The sequence below is a fragment of the Peromyscus maniculatus genome, chromosome 16 (genome assembly GCF_049852395.1).
Source record: "Peromyscus maniculatus bairdii isolate BWxNUB_F1_BW_parent chromosome 16, HU_Pman_BW_mat_3.1, whole genome shotgun sequence".
Classification (NCBI taxonomy): domain Eukaryota; kingdom Metazoa; phylum Chordata; class Mammalia; order Rodentia; family Cricetidae; genus Peromyscus; species Peromyscus maniculatus.
In genome coordinates, this window is record NC_134867.1 from 58,345,358 (window position 1) to 58,372,028 (window position 26,671).

The 26,671-nt window shown below is 41.6% G+C and overlaps 1 protein-coding gene across 6 annotated transcripts in view; it reads left to right on the forward strand.

Moving 5' to 3' along the window:
* The window catches only part of Tulp4 (TUB like protein 4), a 150,458-nt gene that overhangs the window by 14,988 nt on the left and 108,799 nt on the right, over positions 1–26,671 (forward strand). For 3 of the 6 annotated variants that reach the window (XM_015996758.3, XM_076552859.1, XM_006978049.4), the window contains exon 2: positions 17,801–19,748. In XM_015996758.3, the coding sequence (XP_015852244.2) occupies positions 19,497–19,748 (252 nt within the window). In that variant the 5' untranslated portion in view covers positions 17,801–19,496. Of the gene's footprint in view, positions 1–1,309; positions 1,668–17,800; positions 19,749–26,671 lie in introns of all 6 variants that reach the window. The other 3 variants (XM_076552861.1, XM_076552862.1, XM_076552860.1) reach the window with 2 other exon arrangements.

Sequence of the window (26,671 nt, forward strand, 5' to 3'; positions counted from 1 at the left end):
ACATTGTATAAAATAAATGTAAAACAGCAAATAAGTCATTAGCAAAAAAACAAAACATAAAGCAAAAAAATGTACATTAAGGTGATATATAACAGAACCATATTAATTTTAGCATATATACTGTGTGGTAGTTTGAAAGAAAATGGGCCCTATTAGGGAGTTTTAGGAGATATGGCTTGTTGGAGAAAGTGTGGCTTTGTTGGAGGAAGTGTGTCACTGTAGGGGTGGGCTTGAGGTCTCCCTATGTTCACACTATGGTAGTTTAAGACAGTTCACCTGTTGTCTGGGGATCTCTCAGCTCCTTCTCCAGCACATGTGTACCCGCATGCCTCCTTGTCCTGCTATGGTGATAATGGACTAAACCTTGGAAACTGTAAGCCACCCCCAATTAAATATTTTCTTTTATAAGAATTGCTATGGTCATAGTGTCTCTTCACAGCAATAGAAACCCTAACTAAGACAGAAGTTGGTACCAGCGACTGGGTATTGCTGTGATAGGCCTGACCATGCTTTTATTTGAAGGAATATGGACTTTGGGACTATTTATTAGAAAAGCAGCTGAATATTTTAAGTGGGACATAATGGGCCATTCTAGTAGGAACATGGAAGACAGTGGTGCTGAATGATTTGAACAGTGGGGGAGCCTGCCTCAAGAGGTTCCAGAGGAGAATAATGTTAGCATGTGGCGTGGAGATCATTCTTGTGATATTTTGGTGAAGAATGTGGCTACTTTTTGCCCTTGTCCTCAGAGTTTGCCTGAGGCTACAATGAAGAGTTTGGATTAATTCTGTTAGCAGAGGAAATCTCAAAATAGCCTAGTGTAAACTCTGTCATGTGGTTATTAGTGTTAACTCTGATGAAGATTTATAATGAAAAGAAGCAAGCTGAGCAAAGAAAAATACAAAATGTACGATTTGAGGAGAAAAAGAACGAGGAAATGGAATGGAACTAAGTCTTGTGTTCAAGGAGATAAAACAGATTAAGAAATGGAGTAAAGGGAATGGTGAACCAGAACAAGATCCCACCCAGCTAATTTTCCAACTTGTGAATAGGAATTAAAAGTTTAGAGCAGGGTGTGGTAGTACACGCCTTTAATTTCAGCACTCCAGAGGCAGAGTCTAGGGGATCTCTGAATTTGAGTCCATCCTGGTCTACAGATTCAGTTTTAGGATAGCCAAGCATAGGTAGTGAAGGAAATCATGGAAAACAGAAAGCTAGTGAAGATGTAATTGAACAAGGGGACCATGTTCCAGCCCCAGCAAGTAGCAGAACTTGGCAGCTTCAGTCATGTGGTTCTTTCTGACTTTAGAGTCAAGGATAGAAGAAAAGGACTATGGAATCTCCCTCCACGACTAAGGAAAGCTGCTGAGGCCAGGTATGTGTCAGGGGTGTCCCTGAATGGTGGCCTAGAGAGGCCATTGGGTGAAGCTGTGAAGATGAAGCCTGGATTATCTTGAAGACCCCAAGATTTGGAGATGCGAGAGCCGTGTGATACCTGCCAAGGAGAACTGCCAACAGGGAGTGAAAACAGCTGAAGAGAAAGAAATTTGTTACAGTCAACAAAACTAAATGGAGTTGGAGATCTGAAGAGCATTTTGACATCAGACATGGAGATACAGAATTTGGAGTATTTTCTCACTGTGTTCCCTTCCCTATGTTTTGGAATGGTAATGTATATCCTGTGCCATTATATGTTGGAAGTACGTGATCTGTTTTTTTGATTTTATAGGGGATTACAAGTTAAGATATTGCATGAATCTCAGAACAGACTTCAAACATTAGACTTTTAAGTAAGTTTGAGATTGTGATATGGGGACTTTTGAAGTTGGACTGAATGCATTTTTGCATTATGATACAGCTATAAGCCTATGGGGGCCAGAGAGTGAAATGTGGTGGTTTGAAAGAAAATGGCCCCCATAGAGATTTGCACTATTAGGAGGTGTAGCTTTGTTGGAGTAGATGTGGCCTTGTTGGAGGAAGTGTGTCACTGTGGGGGGCGGGCTCTATAATGAGATTTGGTGCCTTCTTCTGGCTTGTAGGCATACATGCAAGCAGAACACTGTATACACAATAAATAAATAAATAAACCTTTAAAAAAAGATGCCATGGTTATGATGTCTCTTCAGAGCAATAGAAACCTTAATGTTGTATGATACTTTGTTTGTGTTCTGACAAATATTGCTTGCCTGGAGATCAGAGGGCAGAGCTAGCTAACCATAGAGGCCAGGCAGTGGTGGCTCACACCTTTAATCCCAGCACTTGGGAAGAAGAAGCAGAAAGATCAGGAATTCAAGGCCACTCTGGGCTACACAAGATTGAACCAGTCTAAAAGAGAAAGAGAGCCAGATGTTGCAGCCTCACACCTTTAATCTCAGCACCTGGGAGGCTCAAACCTTTGATCCCAGCACATGGGAGGCTCACTCCTTTAATCCCAGTACTGTGGAGGTAGAGACAGGCTCTCAGCCCATTCAGTCTGAGGATCCATAGAGACAGGATTTCTCCCATTTCAGTCTGAGGTTTTGGAGAGGTAAGAAGTTCCTGGTGGCTGGCTGTCCTGCTTCTCCTATCTTTCAGCTTTTACCCTCAGTATCTGACTCCAGTTTTTATTGTTAAAGCTAATTAGGGTCTAACTTCATCTTTACTAAGACAACTAGCATCAGATAACAAATTCAACACTGCAAAAATTGCAGTTACTTTTGCATCAAATTAATGAATTTCTAGGAAAACTTATGCGTGGTGTAGAAAGTGGCCACTCCCATGGTAACTGTAACGGAACAGTGCCCTTAGGTGAAGTCAGAGGAGTCTAGTCGAAGGGGTCATTTTGCTACAGATGTAAAGATACTTAACTTGGCAAAACACCTGACCCTTGCATTAAAAATTAAAATAAGCCGTGTGTGGTGATACATGCTTATAATCCCAACACTGGGGAGGTTGACACAGGATAGTCTTGAGTTCCAGCCCAGCCTAGGCCACATAGTTATTGAGGCCAGTCTGGGATATATAATGAGATCTTGTTTTAAAACACCAAAGGGCTTCAGGGATGGCTCAGCAGTTAAGAGCACTTGCTGCTCTTGCAGAGGACTTGTGATTAGTTCCCAGCACCCACATGACAGCTCATAGCCATCTTTAACTCCAGTTCAAGGATTCAGTCCCTCTCTTCTGGCCTCTGAGCACTGCACTCATATGATACACATACTTATATGCAGCCAAACATTCCCATACTTAGAAGTACAGTATTTAAAAGAAAAATGAAAAACACGTACAAGTAAAGTGTGTAAAGCTGAAGTGAGCATTGCTTAAGCTCAGGCATTTGAGACCAGTCTGGGCAGCATAGCCAGGCACTGTGTCAGAAACAAACACCAACTAACAAAACAATAAAATCAAAACTGCAGTAAGATGAAAAACTAAGTAAAATACCACCACCCCTGACCACAGAATGGAGCAAGTTGAAGAAATGAACAAATGAACCTGTTAAACAAATTCTTGAACTGCTTTTTATAAGATCAAATTTCTTGTTTATTAAAATAAGTAGAATTAATTGAACATCTGTCCAGTGGTCAGCTCCTTCGATCATTGTGATGTATTGTCCCCATGATTTCAGAAGAAATCCCCTTTTAAGTCCTGTTCTAAAATGTGCTAATCTGGGCTGGCAAGATGCCTCACTGGATGCAAGCACTCGCTGCACAGCCTTCTGACCCCAATTTGATCTCCAGAATCCATGAAGAGTGGCCAGATGTGATGGTGCACATTTGTAGTCCCAGCACTCCTACTCATTCAGCTTGTGAACTAGCTACCCTGAGTATGAAGCAGCAAGAACAACCAGAGACCTCGTCTCAGTGAGGTGAAAGGAAAGACTCAGCTCCCTGACCTTCCCTTTGCCATTGTGTGTGAGCTTGTATTCATTCCTGTCTGTAGTAATAAAAAAATAAAATGTGCTAACTAACTTTGTGAATTTGAATTTTCCTATAGTTTTCCTTCACATTAGCCATCACCAGTGTTTTGTCTGTTCCTTGTTTTCTTGCATCTCATTAGAGTCACTTACTCATTGATTAGGGCACACACTCCACTGACTTATGTGTAGCTGGAAGTTTCTCAGTCCTGCCCAGCCCCATGGTCCTGAACCAGGTATAAAATAACCACTCAGAAGCTTATATTAATTGCAAACTGTATGGCCTATGACTACAGCTTCTTCCTAGCTAGCTCTTTCATCTTAACCCATTTCTATAAATATGTATGTTGCCACGTGGCCATGGCATTACCGGTCTGCTGGCATCTTGTTGCTCCTTGGGTGGCTGCTGACATCTCTTAACTACACCCTTCTTCTCTCCTTATCTCTGCTTGGATTTCCCACCTGGCTGTAAGCTTTCTTGCCATAGGCCAAAACAGCTTTATTTATTATCCAATGGGAGCCACATATATTCACAGCATACAGAAGACATCCCACAGCACTTAACATTTTGCTTTTCTGTTTGTTTGTTTGTTTGTTTGTTTGTTTGTTTTAAACAGGGTCTCTATGCTTCTGGATTAAAAGTGTGGGCCACTTCTGGCATCCACTGACGTCTGAGGCTATAGAAATTGGGTGTTCATTTTTTGCCCCATTGGTTACACACATAGTTACCCTGTGTGAATTTGAGAGCTCTGTCATTTGAATTCAGAAGTTAGTTTGAACATTCTGTGTGCATTCTGAACCCATATGCAATAATCAAGGGAGATGAAGTATCATTTAGAGCTTACAAGATTGTTTTAGGAGGTGGGGAAGGGGAAGAAAAAGATTGTTTTTTTTTTCTTCCTGTCCTGAGAGCAAATTTAGGGTCTCACACATGCTAGGCAAATGCTGTGCCAGTGAGCTACATCTTCAGCTCTAGTAATTGCATCTTTGAATCATTCTTGACTAAATATCAAAACCATGTATAAGAATCCTAATGCTTCAATACTAGTTGTCTGCCACTAGCTGAGAGTTTTGTAGTTCAACTCAGTTCTGTCTCCACATGGATTTTACCCTCAGGTTTTAGTTGTCCCATGGCATATGCCAGCTCCAAGTCTTGGAGAGCTGTCTGTCCTTCTAACTGACCATCAGCTGTAAATTTGGGGCCTCTTGCTATTTTGTCAAGTAGGATAAGTTGAACTCACTGAAAAAGGCCGCTTACTATCACAGTTAAGATGGGTACAACTTAGAAGGACATGCTGACATGCTCCTTGCCTCACAGAACTAACTTGCCCTCAGAGGACTTGGGAGATATTTGTTACTGCTTTAAAGGATTCAGAAACCTCTCGTGTTCCACAGTAGTGCTGAAAGAACCCCAGTATTGGACAGGAGCTCTACTGGATTGGTTGTGGGATCCCTTTCTTCCATGTGATCCTCTCCTCTGATGGCCTTCTGCATATGTTCAGGGATGCCTCTACAGTGTCCTCTCTTAAGTAGAATGCCTTAAAGTATACCCCTATCATTACAGTGTAGAGGGGGAAGAAATGTAGGAGCTAAGGAGACTTCATGTCTTTAGTGTGACTAGTTAAGTAATGTAAATCAGAAGGGAATATGAGGGGCTAAATTTCATATGATGACTTGTGACACACAGACTAAATTAATATTGTGCATTGTCAGCCACCATTTGGTGCTTGGAACCAAACTTGGGTTCTCTTACAAGAATAGCTTGACTGCTGAGCCATCTGTCCATGAGCCATCTGTCCAGTCCTCTGACCTTTGTAGTATTCTTGAGCCAGGGCAGAGCAAATAGTCTGTGCAGCTGGGAATGTAAACTTTCATAGAAGTGTGCACAATGCCAGGGCTCCAATAGCTTGGCCAGAACTGTCTTTAGAATCTTTGCCCATCTTACTTTCTTGTCTCTCCTGTAAAAAACTTTTTTTAATATATTTTTTTCTTTTCATTGAAAACAATTTTTTTCAAACAATATATTCTGATCATGGTCCCCCCCCCCCCCATTGATAACACGACAGACTTATCTAGTGCTTATACTTCTCTCACAGAAGAGTTGAGTTTGGTTAAAAGAAATGTGAACTGGGAATGGTGGTACGTGCTGTAATCTCAGCACTTGTGAAACTAAGGCAGGGAGAATATGAGTTTGAGGCCAGCCTGAGCTACATAGTGGGTTTTGGTGCAGTGTGGGCTGCGCAGTGAGACCCTATCTCAAACTACAGCAACGACAACAAACTCAAAAAACAGAACAAAAAGAAGTAGAAAGACATTAATTTCATTGATAGCACACTTTGGCTCAACTAAGTCCCCAAATACTTTTTCTTTCTAAACTTTCTTCCTCAACTGAAAATAAGAGCAAAACTGTGTATTTGCCTAAAATTAGATCTTACTTGCGTGCCCAGAGCCCCCCTTTGATTCTTAGTTCATTGCAGTCTTCAGATGTTGTAACTGGATGAAGCTTTCCCATTTCACACCAAAGGTATATGGTAAGAAGAGACAGACAGAGCTTGGTGGTCACAGACGCTTGAGCTTTGCTATTTTGGTACTGTGTCTCCTTTTGCTGTTTTTGTTTTATGAGTTTAAGCATGAAAAATAGCAAAACATTATAGTATATTTACGTTCTCTTTTTCTTTGGTGGTGCTGGGGCAAGAGCACAGAGACTTGAGCTGGCTGGGTCGACACTGTCACTGAGCTGCATATGCCCGGCCCACAGCATGCTTATAAAATGGGATTAGGTCACTGCAGGCAGTCCTTACTAGCGTAATTCCTTTGAATGTTTTCCTCATGTTCATTTTTCATAATTACAATCAAGACCATAAATAGTTCTGTGTTTCTAAAATTTTAAACTTGATATAATGCAAGGGTGTGTTTTTTTTTTTGTCCTTATATTTTTGTTACTGGTTTGTTTGTTTCTTTTTTTCTTTGTGAAACAATCTCCTAGACCCTAGGCAGGCCTCAAACTCATGATCCTCTTGTCTCGATCTCCTGGGTGCTGGGATTGCAGGTATATGTCACTAAGCCTGGCATTTTATATAGTCTTCATAATTCCTTTTTAGAAAAAATTTACTGTGGTAAAGAATACATAAAAATATATTATTTTTAACCATTATAAGTATATAATTCAGAGGTACTGTCTATGTTCACAGTACCAGACAGCTGCCGTACCATGCAACACTGTAATTTTTCTAAAATTCGAATTGTACGTTGTTAACCTCCCCCAGACTCATTCTTGGCACCTCAAGTTAATGTTTGTCCATACATACTTGTCATTTGAGGATTGACTTTTAAAATTTAGCATAGTGTCCTCAAAGTTCATGTTGTATCATGTGCCAGAATTTTCTACCTTGTTAAGATTGGATGATAACTATATTTAAGCATGTACCGTATTTTGTTTATCCATCCATTAGCAGGCACTCCTCAATTAGAGTTTTTGAAGACAGGTTAATTGTCCATACATCATAATATATTTAGTAGATACATCATAATATATTTAGAAGGTGTGGTTTTGTCAACACGTCACACCCAGTTGGAAAACCAAAGCTCTTCTCGTCCATGTAGAGTGATCAAAGCTAGGCTCCATTTCCCTTTGAGAAAGTTACTGTACTAAGTGGGAGGGTAGGATTCCAGAATGCCCACAGTTGGGTTTCTGGTACTCTGCCCATCTCTAGTAGTGGCCATCTGTGAATCTTGTAGATCACTAAGGATTTCACTGCTTTGCTACAACAGGCTGTATTCACTCCTAGTCACCTCACTGCATAGCACTCCAGTTGACTGCAGTGTGGCTCTCCTTTCCTCGTGTTCCCCTGCCTGTCCCGGTGGGACAGTAAAGCTTGCTATAGTCAAAGTCTGGTTCTCTGTGGGCCTGTCATTCTTCAGCCAGCCCTTGTGTGAAGAGGTGCTTGGTTGAGGTAGTTTACTTGCCTGACTGAATCAAGGCTCTTTGGTACTTTTTCTGTCAGTCTGATCTCTTATACTCCATTTGTCTGTTAGTAATTTAGAAGACCCATCAATGGTCTCTCTGTTTTCTGCATTTCTTCTTTTATCTCTGGTCATTTTAGTGGGAATTTGAGAAACACATGGGCTAACTTGTCGTCTTGAATTTATTCTTGTTTTACTGTCTTCCTTCTTTCTACTGCTATAACAAAATGCCCTAGACTGAGTAATTTGTGAACAATAGAAATTTATTTCCTGGAGTTAAATCCAAGGTCAAAGACATCAGTAGATTTGGTATCTAGGGAGGGCTGCACCCGGAGTCATCTTATATTGTGAAAGGGACAAGAGAACTTACCTACCTTCTGTTTAAAGGTGTTAATCTACTATAAGGATGCAGTTTTCACGGTGGAATCACTTCCCAAGGTTCCCACCTCTTAAAAAACATTTTTAGGTGTATTTATTTTAATTTATGTGTATTAATGTTTTGCCTGCATGTGTATCTGTGTACCATGTGTGTGCCTGGTATCCTCAGAGGTTGGAAGAAAGCATTGAATCTCTTGGAGCTGGAGTTAGGGATGTTAGTGAACTGTCATTGAGTACTGGAACTTGAACTCAGATCCTCTGAAAGAATTAAGTGCTCTTAACTGTTGCATCATCTTTCCAGCCCAAGATCCCAAACTTGATAGCATCACCCTGAGTATTAGGCTCTAACATAACAACTTGGGGGCACACCAAAATTTACTTAGATCACAGCAGTCGTGTTTTCCCATTTTACTTAACTCTTTCAATCTGTTTTCATTAAATTCTGTTATTTATTAATTATATGTATAGATAAAGGTGAATTTAGGTACTTTCCACTTTTATATGACTTCCTCCCCTGCCCTGTGATAATATACCAACTGGACTTTGGGACAATATTGAATAGCAATTTTGTGGACATCTTGATTGGTTCTTTGTTTTAGCTTTGGTAATGTTGGTTTTAATCACTTTCTGCATTTTGCCAAATTGTTTGCTGGAAAAATAAACCAGAATTGGGAAATGATTGTCACTCACATCCACGCTGTGCTGAGTGACCGTGAGTGCTGGGGAAGTTACTTCTAAATCTGTGGCTTGGTCACTTTAAAAGTCAGTTTCCCTTTGGTTGTTTGTTATATTGAGTGTTTATTGAAAAATTTAGGGGATTGCATTTATATACACAGAGTGTATTATTTACCAGTAAGTAGTGTATGAATTCTTAAAAGAACAAGATACAATCCCCTATATTAGCTAAATTGACTTTTGTTTAACAGAGGGACAAAAGATACTACAAAACATATTGCCTTCATAATTTAGATGATAATAAAATTGTCTACTCTTAAGGCTTCACTATTTTCTCCCTTTAAGTCATTTGTTATTTCCTGTAGATATTTTGGAGCCCGTGAATAGTCAGATTTGGGTTTGATTCATCTTTGTTCTCATCAAGTAATCATGTCTTTTCCTATTCCACAGCAACAAGGGAGGGGGAGTGGAAATGACTTTTGTTAATCTTGGCAGTGGAGTTTGGTGGAAAAGGATGGGTATTGGTGGGAGATGCTCAGTCTTATTTCTGTCACTCTTGGACTGGTGAGGTTTGGAAACCTCATTTAAAGTCTTTGAACCTTGATTTAAGAATTTGTGAAGTGGTTGCATTATCTCTCTGGGAGGTTGTGAAGGTGAACAGCGGGCCCTTGACAATGCAGAATTTCTTCGTTCTTGTTCAGCCTTCCTCCTTTTTCAGTAAGTCACTATCCTAACGTGGCCATTCAGTAAGAAGTGTTAGGTTTTAGCCTTTAGTTGTAATTGGTGATAATCCCCCTTTCTGCATTATTCTTTATTCCTACTTTTAAAATAGAGTCAGAGTTGTCTTTGAATAGCCTTTCATTTTATTCCAGATTTTACAAATGGTAGGATATTAATAAAGTAATTGACAATAGCAATGTCCAATATTTATTGAATATTATATGGCAGCCAGACAATTATTTGCAATGACTTTATATATTTGTTTTAATTTTCCCATATTCTCACACCTTAGGGAATGGAGTCACATGTAGCTGGAGTTTTCCTGCCTTGCCCACAGTCAGGACAAATCTTTGTCACCTGCCAGTCCCACAGCCTCTCAGACCCAACCAAGTAAACACAGAGACTTATATTGCTTCAAACTGTATGGCCGTGGCAGGCTTCTTACTAACTGTTCTTAAAGCTTAAATTAATCCATTTCCACAAATCTATACCCTGCCATGTGGCTCGTGGCTTACCGGCATCTTTTCATGCTGCTTGTCCTGGTAGCAGCTGGCAGTGACTCCTTCTGCCTTCCTGTTCTTTTATTTCTCTTCTCTGTTAGTCCCGCCTATACTTCCTGCCTAGCCACGGCCAATCAGGTTTTATTTATTGACCAATCAGAGCAACTTGACATACAGACCATCCCCCAGCACAGCCAAGTGCAGACCATCTCAGACACCTGCACTCAGGCCCATGGTCCTAATCATCCTCTATGCAGACCTGCTGGGTAAAGCCACGAGGAACCCAAGGACAGACTCCCACAGGACACACAGAACATCACATAGCACTTCCCCCCTCCCCCCTTTTTTTTTTCCCAAAAAAAAAAAAAAAGGTTCTAATCTTAAGTAAAATTACATATAATTTGGGAATTTGGGAGTAGCTCCTCTTACTACTTCCTGCTGGAGGAGGGCGCTGTATCTTATCGGGACACAAAGAAAATTTTAGGATTATGGAATAGTCCATGAGGCTGTATTGTCTGAGCCAGTTGCCTTCAAACCATTCTGGATGTTGGATCATCTGGGCCATGGTGTCATCGGAGACCTTTCAGGGGGTCTTGGCTGGTCAAACCCGATGTATCTTAATCTGGAACAAATCCATACCCTCTTGCTTTCTGTGAAAACAAAAGCAGAGCCTCCTTTCCAAAGTAACACATTCTTATATTCAAATTTTGAAGTCAAGGTATCTTTAATATATACATATTGGTTTAACTCAATATCTTTTATGATCAAATGTTTTTCTGCAGTTAAAAATCCCAAAGACAACACAATCCAGATTCTCTGTGTAATATTCATCTTTACATGGCTTATTTTTTATATTAATTTTACTGTCTCTTTAAAGACTTTATTTTTTTAAAACTTTCTATTTCTTTATATAACTGTCTATGTTCCTTTTCCTCTCTTTTCCAAGCCTACGTACATTTTTACACACATTGTAAAGCATTTAAAGTCTTGTTCCATCTGAATCTGTCTTATTGTGAATCTATTGCTTTAAAGTGCAGCATTTGTAAGCTGAAATGGTGCTATGGCTGCTGACTCCGCCCACCTCAGCTTCCCAACATGGTGGTGGTAGTTTACCACCAGCTCTGGGAGCTATTGTGGGTCTATGCTTTTATCCAAGCAGCATGTAGCCCAGAAACCTTTTTTGTTTTGTACTAGCAAAGGCTAAATCCACCACGCAGCTTAATGTGCCACTCAAACCAGCAAGCTGCTGCTCATTTGAGAGAGATAATTAGGAAGCTGTTTTTAGCTCCGTTTTAGAATCTTTTCTCAGGTTTTAGGTGGAAACTCTTGCCCCACGTTGGGCACCAAATGTAGATGTAACCAACCGTCTTATTAAATAAGAAACACAGAACCAATGCAAAGAAGAAAGCCAAGAGGTCAGAGCTAAGAGCTAAAACCTTACCCTTCCTCCTGTGGTGGTCCTACCTCTCCGAACCAGAACCACTTCCTGTGTGTCTGTCTTTTTATAGTGTTTCTGTTCTGCCTTCTCATTGGTTGTAAACCCAACCACATGACTGCCTCGTCATGGCCTGTTTGTATAGACCTCCAGGTTTTCTATGGTTGGTATTGAGATTAAAGGCTTGTGTATCCAATACTGGCTGTATCCCTGAACACACAGAGACTTGCCTAGCTCTGCCTACCAAGTGCTGGGATTACAAGCGTATGCCACCACTGCCCTGTTTTCCTATGGCTTGCTAATAGCTCTGACCCCCGGGCAACTTTATTTATTAACATACAAATAACATTTTAGTACAAATAAAATATCACCACAGTCACAGAAGGATCCAGTTGGGGAGCATGAAAACCATACTGTAGCAGGAATCTTAAAAGTTCTTATTAATAAAATCAAACCCGAGGCCAGTTATTGGGGTCCATGCTGGTAGATCAGAGAGACAGAACAAGCCACAGCTAACCTCACCTGGTCAACTTCTCAGCTGGTCTTATTTCCTCAGACTGGAGGCCTCTGAGTCCTCATCCGGAATGGGTCTCAGCTGAATTACTGCTCAAAAGCCTGAATGCTTAACCAGCCAAAATCTCTAGTTTCTGGTCCTCACGCCTTATATATCTTTTTGCTTTCTACCACCACTCCCTGGGATTAAAGGCTGGCTTTCTGGGATTAAAGGTGTGTGTCGCCATGCTTGGCTATTTCCAATGTGGCCTTGAACTCACAGAGATCCAGAGGGATTTCTATCTCTGGAATGCTAGGATTAAAGGTGTGAGTGCCACCATTTTCTAGCCTTTGTATCTAGTGGCTGTCTGTTCTCTGACCCCAGATAAATTTATTAGAGTACACAATATTTTGGGGAACATAATACCACCACACCATACTGTCCAGATTGTCTGGCTGCACAGTTGTAAAGGCTGATCACCTCATATCTGAAAATAGCATTTCAGATTCTGGATTTTTCAGATTAGGGATCTCAACTAACAAGCCTTTCAGTATCTGGAAGTTTGGGAAACACTGAACTCAGATTTGAACCCCAGATCTTATCCTGTTTGGACAAGGCTGCTCACTGTGGTCAGTCACTATCTGCTCTGCTGTCTGTCTGTCTGTCTGTCTGTCTGTCATCATGGCCTCTCCAGGAGTGCCTGTTTGTATGGAGGTCTTTTCTTAGTTCCTGTGTTCTGGAAGCCCATTCTATTGCTTATAGATCTAGGTGTAGAATAAATATTACAATGGTCTTTTGAGAAAAGGTAATTATTATGAAGTTAAGATAGGGTCAGGCATAAAGCATTGTTTCTTTTTTTTTTTTTTTTTTTTTTTTTTTTTTTTTTGGTTTTTCGAGACAGGGTTTCTCTGTGTAGCTTTGCGCCTTTCCTGGAGCTCACTTGGTAGCCCAGGCTGGCCTCGAACTCACAGAGATCCGCCTGCCTCCGCCTCCCGAGTGCTGGGATTAAAGGCGTGCGCCACCAACGCCCGGCAGCATTGTTTCTATTAAATATGTTAATTCTAATCCATAGTATTGAGTTTTTCCTAACCTAAGCAATATAATTTGATTTTTTTTCTTTCCTTGAAATTCTCTCTAATCTGAACCACCATTTTTTTAAATGTGTGAGTGTTTATCCATATGTATGTATCCATATGTTCCTGCACAGGCACACTTGTAGTACACACACTTTGGCTTAAGTTGCATACTTTTGAGAGCTGTCTTGGGGGTACTGAGAATTGAACCTGGGCCCTCTGCAAGAGCAGCCAGTGCTCTTAACCACTGATCATCTCTCCAGCCCCACCTTTAGTCTTAACAGTAGTTTAACTTTTTCTCATTAATTAGGGTTTTCTTGTCACTGGAGTTTGGCCACTAAACTTTCCTTGTTTTGGCCTAGCTCTTGCAACATCTCCTTTAGGTCCTACTGCATTGGCTGCATTGGGGGACATAGTTGCATGAAGACTTTCCTCAACTTTGCCTGAAGTATTTGTTGACTGTCGTTTGCAGCATTGATCTCTTTGCACAGATGTTTGTTTTGCCTGTTTTCTCCCACTGTGCTGGTGCTTCTTGGCTCAGGACCTAGACTTCATTGACCTGTGCATTCCCAGTGCTGGCCCAGCCTGGACTTGTGGTTGCTGTGGTTGTTCTTATTTCATTCTTCACTCTGGACTCTCTTAACTTTTGTTCGACTTCTTAGCTGCATCTTCCACCTTGACCTGATATGGGATGTTAGAGTTAACCCTGGATCCATGTCACTGCTCCAGAGGTGCTGGGGCCTGGGAGGATGGAGCCAGTTAATGAGGCAGACTACAGTCTCATGCAAGAGTCAGCTTTATTCAGAGCCTCAGAGAGTTTATACTCTGAGCATTAGGAAAGGTCACAGAGTAAAGTTCTCAGGAGTTGAAGCTGCATACAATCACAAGGACAAGCTGCACATGGCAAAAACATGTTTTTACATAGAGGCATATAAAGGATAGTTTAAACATTTAATTGAATAACATCAGCAAGCAATAATGAGTAATCTGAAGTAAACTCACTTCTATTTGCTATACCTGGTAGGAGCGTGAAAATACATTCCTAGAACAATTCTGTGTTTTGAAGAAACTAAGGTCACAAGACTTGTTTTCTGGGAGTATACTCAGAAGCACTCAGAATTCTCCTGCAACTCCATTCCTGGACTGTGTTCCAACAGATCTGTTTCTCCATCCTCATCTTCTCCCTTGCTGAGCTCTCTGTTTTTGGTGGCTAGCTCAACTTTATGTCAAGTGACTCTTCAGTTAATGTCTCTGATCTGTACTTTTTGGAAGCTGTGATTCAAGTGCTCCTGGATACTGCCTACTTAACAGACCAGATGGACTTACTTCATAAGCCCTCTGAGCCTCTAATCCTAACCTTGTTCATGGCAGTTACTGCTTTTACTACCTGGGCATTATTCACAGTAACAGACCTAGCTGAGAGTTTAGTAAGTGCTGAGTACTCTCCAGAGTATTCTCAAGAATTGACTGGGAGTGGACTTAGTGTGAGGACACTTAGCTGGTGTGTAGGTTCTTCTTACTGAGCTATATAGCAGACTTGTTAAACTCTTCCAAGGAGTTCTCAAAGCAACAGACCTCTGTGGGCACTTGGCCCTTGCCTGACTTGAAATTTAGCATTTGAATCTCTGTCCCCAGAAATTAGTCCCTAAATCAGACAGCTAACTGTTATTTTAGAAAACTACTATGACCTGAGATCATGCTTCTTTATAATAGGCTAACTGCGAGGCATTCGCTGAATGGCTAGACAGATGGTTGGGGTGTGTGATTAACTTTCTAAGTAACTGGGGAGTCACCATCCACAATTTGTTAGTCAAGAAAATTGCATTGCATATTTATTATACATTCTACTTTTGTTTCCTTATAGTCAGTAACCTGTAAGTTTGTTGTTGAGAGTTGGTGTTGGTGTAGATTTTCATCCGACGGTTAGTGTAACAGTGATCTTAATTGGTAAGAAAACCAGTGTAATATGAATACATTCGAAGAAAGCAAGTCTTTTTGTTCTTGGTTGGTTGGTTTTTTGAAACAGAGACTCTCTGTGTACTCTTGGCTGTCCTGGAACTTGTTATGTAGACCCAGCTGACCTCCAACTCACAGAGATCCGCCTGCCTCTGCCTGCCAAGTGCTGTGATCAAAGGTGTGCACCACCACTTCCCAGCTCAACTTAAAATTTCTTACCCTTTTTTTTTTTTTTTTTTTTTTTTGAGAGCTGAGGATCGAACCCAGGGCCTTGAGCTTGCTAGGCAAGCGCTCTACCACTGAGCTAAATCCCCAACCCCAACTTAAAATTTCTTAAAAGCTAATTGGTATATAAATTTTGAAATACATCAGTGAACTCCTCCCACCCCATGCCCAAATCCCCCCCCCCCCCCCAAATCTGAGCTCTTCAGAGGCTGAAGCAGAAATAAGTTCAAGGCTTTCCTGGCTAGCTAGGGCTGCATAGTAAGATAAGACTTTGTCCCCCCAAAACACTCCCTCCCAATTTTTTTGTCTTTTGCTCAGATGCAGTTTTCTTATCATTAGTGGTAATCTGGAAGTTAGTCCTTCACTAAGGACATGCATCTTCTGAGTACTAATATGCCTTAGTCCATTTTGTGTTTAACTGAAAAACCAAAGCTGAACAGTTTTTAGAGTGAAAAGCTCTTAGTTTTGGATACTAAGTATCAGAGATTGAGCTAGCCCATCTTTTTTTTTTTTAAATCAAGATTTCTCTGTGTAGCCCAGGCTGTCCTGAAACTTGTTCTGTAGACCAGGCTGGCCTCAAACTCACAGAGCTCCACCTGCCTCTGCCTCCCCAGTGCTGGGATTAAAGGTGTGCACCACCACCACCTAGAGCAGGCCCATCTTGTTGGTCTTTGGTGAGTGCCTTCTAGCTGTGTCATAACGGCAGATTGCATCTTGTCACAGACGTGTGTATGTGTGAGAGATCACACGACAAGAGAAAGCAAGGGACCACACTCACTCTTCTACAACACCTGCTCTGTAAGAACCAACTTATTAATGTGCGATCTAACCCAGTGTGTGAGACCAGCATTACTCTTCAGGGGTAATTCCAGTAACCGGCACCTGGACTCCCTTCTAATGGTTTTACCATCTCTAAGTTTGACACACTGGGAAACCAAGCTTCCAGCACCTTAACTTCTTGGGGACAAATCATATATCCAAGCCATAGAAGTACAAAGAGATATACAATACAAAATTCATTCATTTATTTAGTAGTATCACCTTCAGCTGCATGGGAAAGGTCTTTGAATCTAGAATACTAGATGCTTATGTTCTTAAAATTCTGATTGTAATTTGAAAGCTCAGCTTTTGTTATTGGCAACAAATACTGCCCAAGTGACAGGCTCCCTTTGTTCATGTTCAAGAAAATGTCTGCCCAGTAGACAAGCAGTTTGTCATTTATTCTTTTCAGTAGATACGGTGTTTGGGGAAGAAGAATAGTGAGTTCAGATTGCCACTTAAGCTGTATATGAATACTCCCCATTGGGATTCCCGTATACTCTGACCATCATTAGAGGTGCTTTGATGCTTATTTGATAATCTAGAATGTGAAATATTAAAAAGCCACAGATTTAAAAGGTCAGCATTTTGTTAAATTAATAATTTTTGCTGCTCTAGGTAAAGGTCAGTACTTAATCAAATTGCTGCCAGGTCTGGTGGCATATGCTCGTAATCTTGTTTATTTGGGAAGCTAAAGCAGGGGGATCCCAAGTTCGAGGAGCTAGCAAGACTCAGTCTCAAAAATTATTTTTTTAATGCTGGTTTAAGTCTATTGTGAAGATACTCTGGCTTTAAAATATTCCATAGCCTGCTAGTGCAGTCGATACTTCTCTGTGAGTCCTGATAGAATGGACAGTTCAATCACTGTTGTTTTGGCAAATTGATGCAAATGTCAAAAAACACAGGGAAGACAGCCAAAGAGGATCTAGTGCTGTGGCTCTTCACCTGTGGGTCACGACCCCTCTGGGCTTTCCAGTGGCCTTTCACAAGGGTCACCTAATGCCATCTGCATATCAGATATTTACAATTCATAACCATAGCAAAATTATAGTTATAAAGTAACAACGAGAATAATTTTATGGTTGGGGGTCATCACAACATGAGGAACTGTATAAAGGGGTTGCAGCATTAGGACCGTTGAGAACCACTGCTCTAGGAGTTTGTAGCTAGTAGAAAAGTTGAAGACTGAGTGGACAGCCATGCTTTGCTCAGTGATAGCTGGCCGTCAGATACAGGGGCTTTGTAAAGGTCTTTGTTGTTTCTGGTTATTAAGGAATATCCTGTAATAATGATGGAAAAAAAACAAAAAACCTACAAATTCATTTCACTAACTTTCCTGGGTCTTTTGAGTTTATTTTTGAGAAAACTTGTTTAAACCAAGTCATGAGTAGGGGAAAGAACCACACTGAGGGCCTGGAGTTCTCGAAGGGGCAGTGCGGTGCCGTTGACAGGTGCAGTCTGACAGTGTGTGGCAGATGACTCCTCCTGCTGTGTGTTGTCTTCCTATCCACCTACTGCTTCGATTTTACAGTCACTGCAATCAGTGGTCTCATCCGATAGTGGTAAATGTAAAAACTATTCTTTCATTTCAGCTACAGCACTTATTTGTTAGACCTTTTATTTACTATTTTGAAAAATATACATATATCCTATTTTTTTGTCATTGTTTTACAGATTTGTAAGAGTCCAAGACCTTCAAGTCATGAATAACCTAATGGTTCCTGAATTACCTGGGAAAACAAACACATCAAGTGCCAGCTGAAGAGTGTGTCTGTATATGTCAAACCTTTCTCCACACACTCCCCTTCAGAAGAGGACAGGCTCATTCTACACATAGGAAAATAAATCCAAGCATCAGATGGGACAGCTCTGTACTGCTGGGGTCTGGAGTCCGTGGAGAACTGTCCATCACCAATGACGAATTTTCCTGATGGTGTTCGTGGGTAAAGCGAGTTTGCAGAGGCAGACATCGCAGAGAGTAACCCTCAAGAATACCTCTCCAGCGTAGAGAAGGAGCAGCCTTGAACGCTGGACTGAAACTCAGTAACTTTTACTGTGGTTGTGGTTCAAGTGACGGGCAGACCTGAAAAGGAACAGGTTCCTTTGCGTCTTTAGCTAACTGTTGGACAATTTTTTATTTATTGTTTATCTTTTTCTTTTCTGCATATATAAGGTATTTTAAAATACTAATTGGAACTGTCAGTTACAAAATAAATATCAAGGAAAAACCTTTCTTGGTCTAAAGGTGTGTGAACAGGCTTGAATGTGAACAGGAAGGTGCCATTCAGCAGAGTGCAGAGCTACTCTCAAGAGAAGCTACAGCTTGGGGGACTCTGATACACACTTGGGTGAATGGCTTCAGGACTTGCATATGAGAGGAAGATTATTTAATGGACTTAATTCTAAGACTGCTTCTTTTTCTTTCACCAAGATAGAATAATACCTGATCTTTAGGAGCAAAAAAGCCGAGAAACGAGTTTAAGGAGAACAAACTCCTGCAGCCTCTCTGTCAGCAAGGACAAGGAAAGCACTTGGTCCAGTCTGAAGCTCTAGCCTCTACCTCTGCTGAGGAGAGGGGCTTTGCTCCTGCCCCTATGGCACTGAGGGGTGCTCCAACCAATGGAGGAGTCACTCTAGGGAGCCCCGTGTCCCTAGGGACACAGGGCCAGTCTTGGAGACAGAAAACTTCTGATTGTGAACAGTGGGGAGAAGTGTTTTGCTTCCTAAACTTTGGGCCGCTGTCTGCACACGAGCTCCGGTCTGATCTTGCACGCTAGTGTGCCTTTTCTCTTATGCAAGCTTTTCAGCTATACAGCAGAAGTTTGTCTAGAGATTCAGAAAATGTGCCAGAGGGTGGCTTCAGAAGGAAGATGATCTTGTATTGTCTGCATTTGAACTTTTGAATAGAAAATTCCAGTTAGAGGGATTCTTACTGCCTTAAGTTACTTGAAATCTATGTGTTCACAACCCTTTATCTCTGGAATCACATCACACAAAACTGGACTCTCAGGCTGAGAATAACCAAACCGAGCAAAGGCGAAGAGAACTGGTTCTCCATCACCACTTACTAACAGCTCTTTCTCCAAAGGATTGGCATGTTTTTCCCCTAAGAACTTGAAAATGAAAACGGACCCCATGTGTTTTTAGGCATTGCCTTTCTTAGCAGACTGATATCTTTTATAGAGGAATTTTTTTCACTATGCATTTGGTGGATCTTTATAAAATACTGACCTAATTAGACTCTAGGTCAGTTGTAACTAAAGGAGAAAAAAACCAAACCAACCGAGTTCAGCCACAAAAATAAGCCAATGAAAGAACGTGGTTTGAAATTCTCAGTACTTTTTAAGTGAAATAATCCATTGAAAAAAGTATGTATGCAGCAGTGGAACATGGGCCTGTGCTTTGCAGTGACTCCAACATCCTCTGCCTGTCCTGGAAAGGGCGTGTCCCCAAGAGTGAGAAGGAGAAGCCTGTGTGTAGAAGACGATACTATGAAGAAGGATGGTTGGCCACAGGCAATGGGCGTGGTGTGGTGGGGGTGACTTTCACCTCTAGCCACTGTCGCAGAGATAGGAGTACTCCACAGAGGATAAACTTCAACCTGCGAGGCCACAACAGTGAGGTGAGCTGTGACTTTGTTTCATCTGTCTGTGGTCACTTAGAGTGGTCTTTTTCAGCCTCTTTCCTGGCCCCAAGCTTTATTTCAGTTTCTTAGACTTGGTGGTAGTGAGACTTGATACTGTGAATTCTGTCTCCTGTATGCCACCAAGAAAGATCCTAAGATGGGCTTTGCTCACAGTGTCCTGTCCTTCCACAAGTAAGTCACTGTCCCCTCCTTTCCTGCTTTCTTCCCTTCCTGAGAGTTGCTGCTGCCCTCTGAAAGCACAGCTATTTGGGGGATACCCACTATGGGATTCTGAATTAGGGTGGAAGAATCGCACTAGATGATCCTAACCAGCTTTTTAGGCTCCTGGGTTCCATGGCAGAGAAAGGGGGTAGTCTGTCCCAAGGCTCAGTGTGAGAGTCCCAGTGGTGCTGTCTCCACCTCAGCAGCCAGTTTCTGTTTCTGTGCTGATGGCTTAAAACTAGCCTGGGTTTCTTGTATTTGGAGGTAAAAGAACTCATTAATTTGATAAGACCCATTTTTTTACACTATATAGACTATTGTACTGATGTTTGTGTATTCTATATTTATACATAGATTCTTCTGTCCTTCTAAAACCCAAAGTGGCTTTATATGTGAAGTTTATTCTATTTGTTGATGAATGATTAAGTGCTAACAACTGTATTAAAAGAAGACCATGATTGATAGTTCTTGCTAAGTGTTTATTTGTATAACACCATGATAATATGCTTCATTGTTCAGTAGCTTATTTGAGTGTTTCTTATGAGGAATCTGTGACGATTTCAGGTATCTTAAAATGTCATTAGATTTCAGGTATCTTAAAATGTCATTAGATGGTTATGCAAAAGCAAGTATATTTTTGAGATATGTGTCTCAATCCATTCAGACTGCTATAACTAAATACCACGGATTTGGTAGTTTATGAACAGTGTAGACTCCCTTCCCACAGTTCTGGAGGTTGGTCTGAAATCGGGGTTGCCAACTGGCAGGGTTTCATGGGGATGATGGATATGCTCCTTTGACTTGCACACTGACGAGTATTTCTTGTTGGAACAGGTTGAGAGGTCCTCTGGAATCTCCTGAGAATACCAATCCCATTCATGAGGGCTCTGCTGTCATAACTTAATCCCTTTATAAAGGCCTCCCCTTTAGGTTCTGTTTCAACTTAGGGATTTAGAGAGGAGCACAGCAGTCATACTGTAGCAATATAATCCATAGTCCCACCTGTAAACTTCCATCAGCTTAAAGATGGAGTATTCCAGTACTTGTTATACAGACCCGCTGCTGTTCCTTCTCTGACTTTATATTCATCTTAGACCGTTTTTTGCTACTGTAATAAAATATCTCATACTAGGCAGTTTATAAACAACAGAAGTTTATTGTTCATAGTTATGAAAAGTCCCAAATCAAGGCTCTAGGGGGTTCACTACATGTCTGTGAGCTTACTCTTTGTTTCATAGGTGTTGTTGGTTTCGTGTCCATCAGGTCTTTTATGGAGGGGCTGCTGTGCTTCAGTAAGACACACCCTCACTGAAGGGTGACACTGAAGACTTAGTGTAGCATCCAAGATTCATCTCTGTTGTGTACATCGTTAGACTGTCCTTTGTAACTGGTGTTAGTTTCCCTTTGACGTAAGAGACACGATTTGCCCATTCTGTTGATGAGCATTTGGATTTCTTCCAGTTTGGGGCTGTTATAATCATAACTGCTGTGAACATTCATGCACAGTGTATATCTTTTGGTAGAGCTATGCACTCAGAGAGTGGAATTTCTGAGTCATAGTGTTGGCATGTACTTAAGAGTGGAAATTGCCAAATAGTTTTCCAGTTGGTTATACCATTTTACACTCTACCTTCGAAATTTGAAATTTCAGTGTAAAGCCAGGTTGAGAGTCTACTTCTCAGTGTGAGTTTAATTTACTAAAAACTTTCTTATGAGTTGAACTTTTCCTACTAAAAGTACAAATTCAGGGGTGTATATATATATATATAACGTTTTTATTAATTCTTGGAGAATTTTATACTTGAGGAACTATATTTTATAGATACTTTCAGACTTATTATGGTGAGTATAAAAACCACATGTCTTACATATACATAACCTGAGTACTGTCTTAAAAGATATGTAACAAACCAGCACGAATATGTTTGCTAAAGCAGTGTGTATTTTAGGTCTCACAGTGCTGTAGTTTTGAAATCGTCATACAATGTAGCCTCTGCTCCAGATCTCTGGTCTGGGTAACACAGTATGCTCAGTCAGGTTGTTGGCTTGTAGGACCTAAGGGACCATTCAGCGAACTCGTTTCAGCCTCTGCCCTCTGTGTAATCTTTCTGACTCTGTCCCTGGAGAAGGCCCCTGAGTTGGCTGTCCCCATCTCTATTCTTGGAAGGGTGCTACAGGTTATACCAGTTAAGCTGGGTGAGTTTAGAAGTCTGCCTACCACATAGGTGTCTGTACTTCATAGACAGTGACCTGTTTCATTGTTGAACTATTTTGAGTCATTTTTCCCTCACTGTACATTTTTATTCTTCATTAACTTCTATTTTTTTCACATTAGAATGTGTCCCATTTATGACTGTCTGCAGAGTCGAGTGACCAACTGTGCTAGTTTCACAGTGTGGTACTAGCCATGCTGAATCCAGGGAAGTCCCAACACATTGAGATAGTTATCCCACTGCCAGTGACAACCTTGACACTAGAGCTTCCAGCCTTGTGACTGTTTCCATGGTTCCCAGAAGAGTCACAACAGCATAGATACTGGACAGTTTGTCTAATTTCATGGAATGTGTATGGAAGAGAGCTGGGATTTAATTCAGAGTCCTTTGAGGCCCTTCATCTTATTCCCATTTTCTCAAAACTTGTATTAAATGCAAATCTGTAGTCCTCTCCCACAGTTTTGAAGTCCAAGGGCTTTGAAATGGGAATTTTTGTTAATAGAATGGCAAGACCTGCCCATTCTATGAGTGAGGCCCTTTATTATCATCATATCATTCATATGAGTGAGGCTCTTTATTATCATCATATCATTCACATGACTGATGCCCTTTATTATCATCATTTCATTCATGTGAGTGAGGCTCTTTATTATCATCATATCATTCACATGAGTGATGCCCTTTATTATCATCCTATCATTCATGTGAGTGAGGCTCTTTATTCCCATTCCATCAGTTCAGCTGCAGACATATAGATGTTTACTTACGAGTGCTCCTAGCAGCCAGCCATATGTGCTCCACTTCACTGCAGTGTGGTCTCACGGCTGCTGGAGTTTGGTTACCCCCTGTGAGATGCCTTCTCTGATGTGCCCCCTTCTTCTGTACATTGCACAGACTCCTGTGGTGCACTGACAGTGCTTTTCTACACTGTCTGCTCAGACTTAGAAAATGCTGCTTAGTCCTTCACAGTCTCCTCTAACTCTTTTTGTTGTTGTTTTGTTTTGTTTTTTCGAGACAGGGTTTCTCTGTGTAGTTTTGGTGCCTGTCCTGGATCTCTCACTCTGTAGACCAGGCTGGCCTCGAACCCACAGAGATCCGTCTGGCTCTGCCTCCCAAGTGCTGGGATTAAAGGCGTGTGCCATTGCCACCCGGCCTGTTCTTTAACTCTTTGTTCCAGTCCATTATGGCTTCTTTCCCCATCACTCCAAGGAAGCATTGTCCTTCCCAGTGACCTTACAGTGTTAAACCCATAGGTCTTCTTTCTGTACTGGAGGTGCCTATGGCATCAGTAGAGTTCTCTCTTTCCAGAAAACCAGGCTCTCCTACTTTACTTTCCTGGCCTTGACTTTCTACCTTACTTTGTGGCTCTGTCCACCCCATCTTTAAATGTTAGCGAGGGTGCAGCTCTTTAAAGATTATCTCTCTGTCTCCTGTCTTCTCCCCGTGGTTCCAGATTACATCGTCCAATTTGATATATGAGATTTACATTGGACATTGGTAGTCTCAAGTCCTAGTCACCACAGTAGAACGCCTTTCCTACTGGCGCCTCCACCAGTAAACCAGGACCCTTGGTACTCTCCATTTCAGTAGATAAAGTCAGCAGTTAAACTTCTCTGAACTCCCTGAGGATTTCTAGTCCCAAACCCAGTTGTTATAGCAAGATTTCCCTCTGTAGCTGGCTTCCAAATCGTATCATAAACACTATTTCCCCATCTTTCCACCATTACACCTAGTACAAGCCTCTTTACAGCTCTCTTCCCTAAACGCTATCACTTAGCTTTTCTGGAGATTATACTTAACGATATATACTTAGTTTCCCCAAGAGTTATTAAAATATTATAAAAATCATCTTAAAGTGCTTTTCCCCTTCTTTTAAAGCCACTGCATGGCATGCATCACAATTCTAGACAAAACAGGAATGTCTGGCTTATGAGATGATCTTTTCAATTCAGTTTTATGGCTCTGTCATGCTCTGGGGTGCAGACTCAGAGCCAGACTAGCTTTCTTAAATTCATAAGAGCTGAAAACACTTGAAAAAATGGTTAACATACAAACTAATGGGTTTTATTATGGCATTGAAAACTTTCAATTTAGAAACATTTTGCAGAATTTGACATTTAGTAATATATACACTAATTCTACTGTGAAATTCATTCGGTATTAAAGCCAGCAATGCCCACAAAGCTTTTATTTCATGCACAGAGTCTCATAGATTAGTCTATTTGTAGTTAGCAGTAGGTAGCACAATGGTTGTTATTTGTGGTTCTTTCCACTTGCTGTTCTCATTGATTCAGAGTGCAGAAGCACTTATTGTACAACTGATGAACTGTGCATCCCTGGGACCCACAATGTCAGGAGAGCACTGACTCCCAAAAGTTGTCTTCTGACCTCTGCACACACTGTGACACATGCTCCTCCATGCACGTGTATGCTAATATATTTTAAAACTGCCACAATTAACTTCACTGCCCCCTTTTATAAGGCCATGCCTGAAGAAGTGTGTGGTAGCTGTTGTACTGAGCTAATCACTACTGAGTACTGTAGAAGGTTGGAGGATGATGTGCTGTGGACCCATGTCATCAGAGAAGCTCTCTGGGCATGTCAGAGAGAGAGCTATCCCTGAGGAGCTCACTTCGATTGCTTCACCATTTAAAGGACCACGTGAGCCGGACCCTGCTGGCCTTCAGCTGTACAGTGATGAAATAGGAACTGTTCCAGCCTGGATGACGTGGGCATCACAATGGCTACCATTCAGGTGGCCGTAGTGTTGCTGTTGTTGATGACACTTGTCACATAATGCTCCATAACTCTTCATGTGCTCTTTGTTCATTATTTTTAGCCCTGAATAGCTCTGTGCAACTTGGTATTAACCTTGCTATACTGTCGAAAGATTTGCAGCTCAGAGATGAGATCTTCCTCTAGGCTGCAGGGCTCGATGACAGCAGACTTAGGATTTGCGTTTACTTCTGTATTGCTCCCATATGACACTGTTTCCAAAAGGTGCCGTGAAGAGGCACTCTGATGAGCAGAGAGACAGTGAATGGTTGTGAATGGCTGTAACAAGTCCCTTGGGTACCCAACAGTTCAGTGTGGAGGTTGGGGAAGGCAAGGCTGGGTGGTCAAGTGGGGCCAGACATAGTGATGGCAAAAAGCGGTGGTAGCAGTTGTCTGTGGGAGGGCAGAAGGCAGCACTTTCTATACCGCAGCCACCACTGGAAGATCCTTTCAGAGGAAAGATGTTCAGAAATCAAATGCGAATACAGAGACTAGTGTTCTGTTCAGTGCTCTTATCTCCACTCCGATTCCATCCAGTCTGTGGTTCACTTGGTCTAACTCTGTCCCGGGAGCGCTGCCCTGGGAATCATCTGTGCCACTGCATCTCCATTAGAGCTGCTCAGGGGCTTGCTTCCCATCTGATTCCAGAATCCCCTTGGGATCATCATCTCGGGTATTCCCTTTGCTCCTTACTCCTTTTGAATCCCAGTGTCTTTTACTTCCAGAATTTCTGTAAGAGCCTGAAAATAGTAAATTTTAAGATTTGGTATTACTAAACTGTTTTAATTCTCTGTGTGTGTGTGTGCGCGCGCGTGCGTGCGCGCACGCCACTCGAGCGCACCCCAGGTGTCATTCTTAGGAAGCTGTCTACCTTGGTTTTTGAGACAGGGTCTCACATACTAGGTTAGGCTGGCTGGCCAGCAAACCCCAGGGGTCCTATTCTTGCACTTCCCCAGTGCAGGGATTATATCACATCTACTCTTCCTTCCTGCCTTCCTTCCCCCCTCCCCTCCCCTTCTCTCTTTTCTCCTCTCTCTTCCTGTACTGACTTTTTTTTTTTTTTTTTTTTTTTTTTTTTTTTATCAACTTGACACAAGCTACAGTCATCAGAGAGGAAGGAGCCTCAGTTGAAGAAATGCCTCCTTGAGATCCAGCTGTAAGGCCTTTTCTCAATGAGTCGTCAGTAGGGGCGGGCCCAGCCCACCGTGAATGGTGCCATCCCTGGCCTGATGGTCCTGGATTCTATATGAAAACAGGCTGAGCAAGCCAGAGGGAGCAAGCCAGTTAAGCATCACCCTCCATGGCTTCTGCATCAGGTCCTGTTTCAGGACCCTGCCCTGCTAGAGTTCCGTCTCTATTTCCTTCAGTAATGAATAACAGTATGTAAGTGCAAGCCAAATGAAGCCTTTTCTCCCCAACTTGGTTTCGGTCGTAGTGTTTCCTCCCAGCCATAGAGCCCTAAGACACTCTCTCCCTCTCTCTCCATCCCCTCTCTTCTGAAAACGTGTTCTCAGACGCACTGGTATCCTATGGCAGGAGAATAGGAACTGGAAACATTGGCATCAAGAATAACATAGTGAAAGAAGCCGGTTTGCAGAGGACTTGAAACCTTTCCCTTTGCTAATTCAACAAACAACATAATGTGAGAAAAAAGCCGACTGCTATATACAGAGGTGGGAGAGGAAGATGCTGTGTAAATGACCTGTAAAG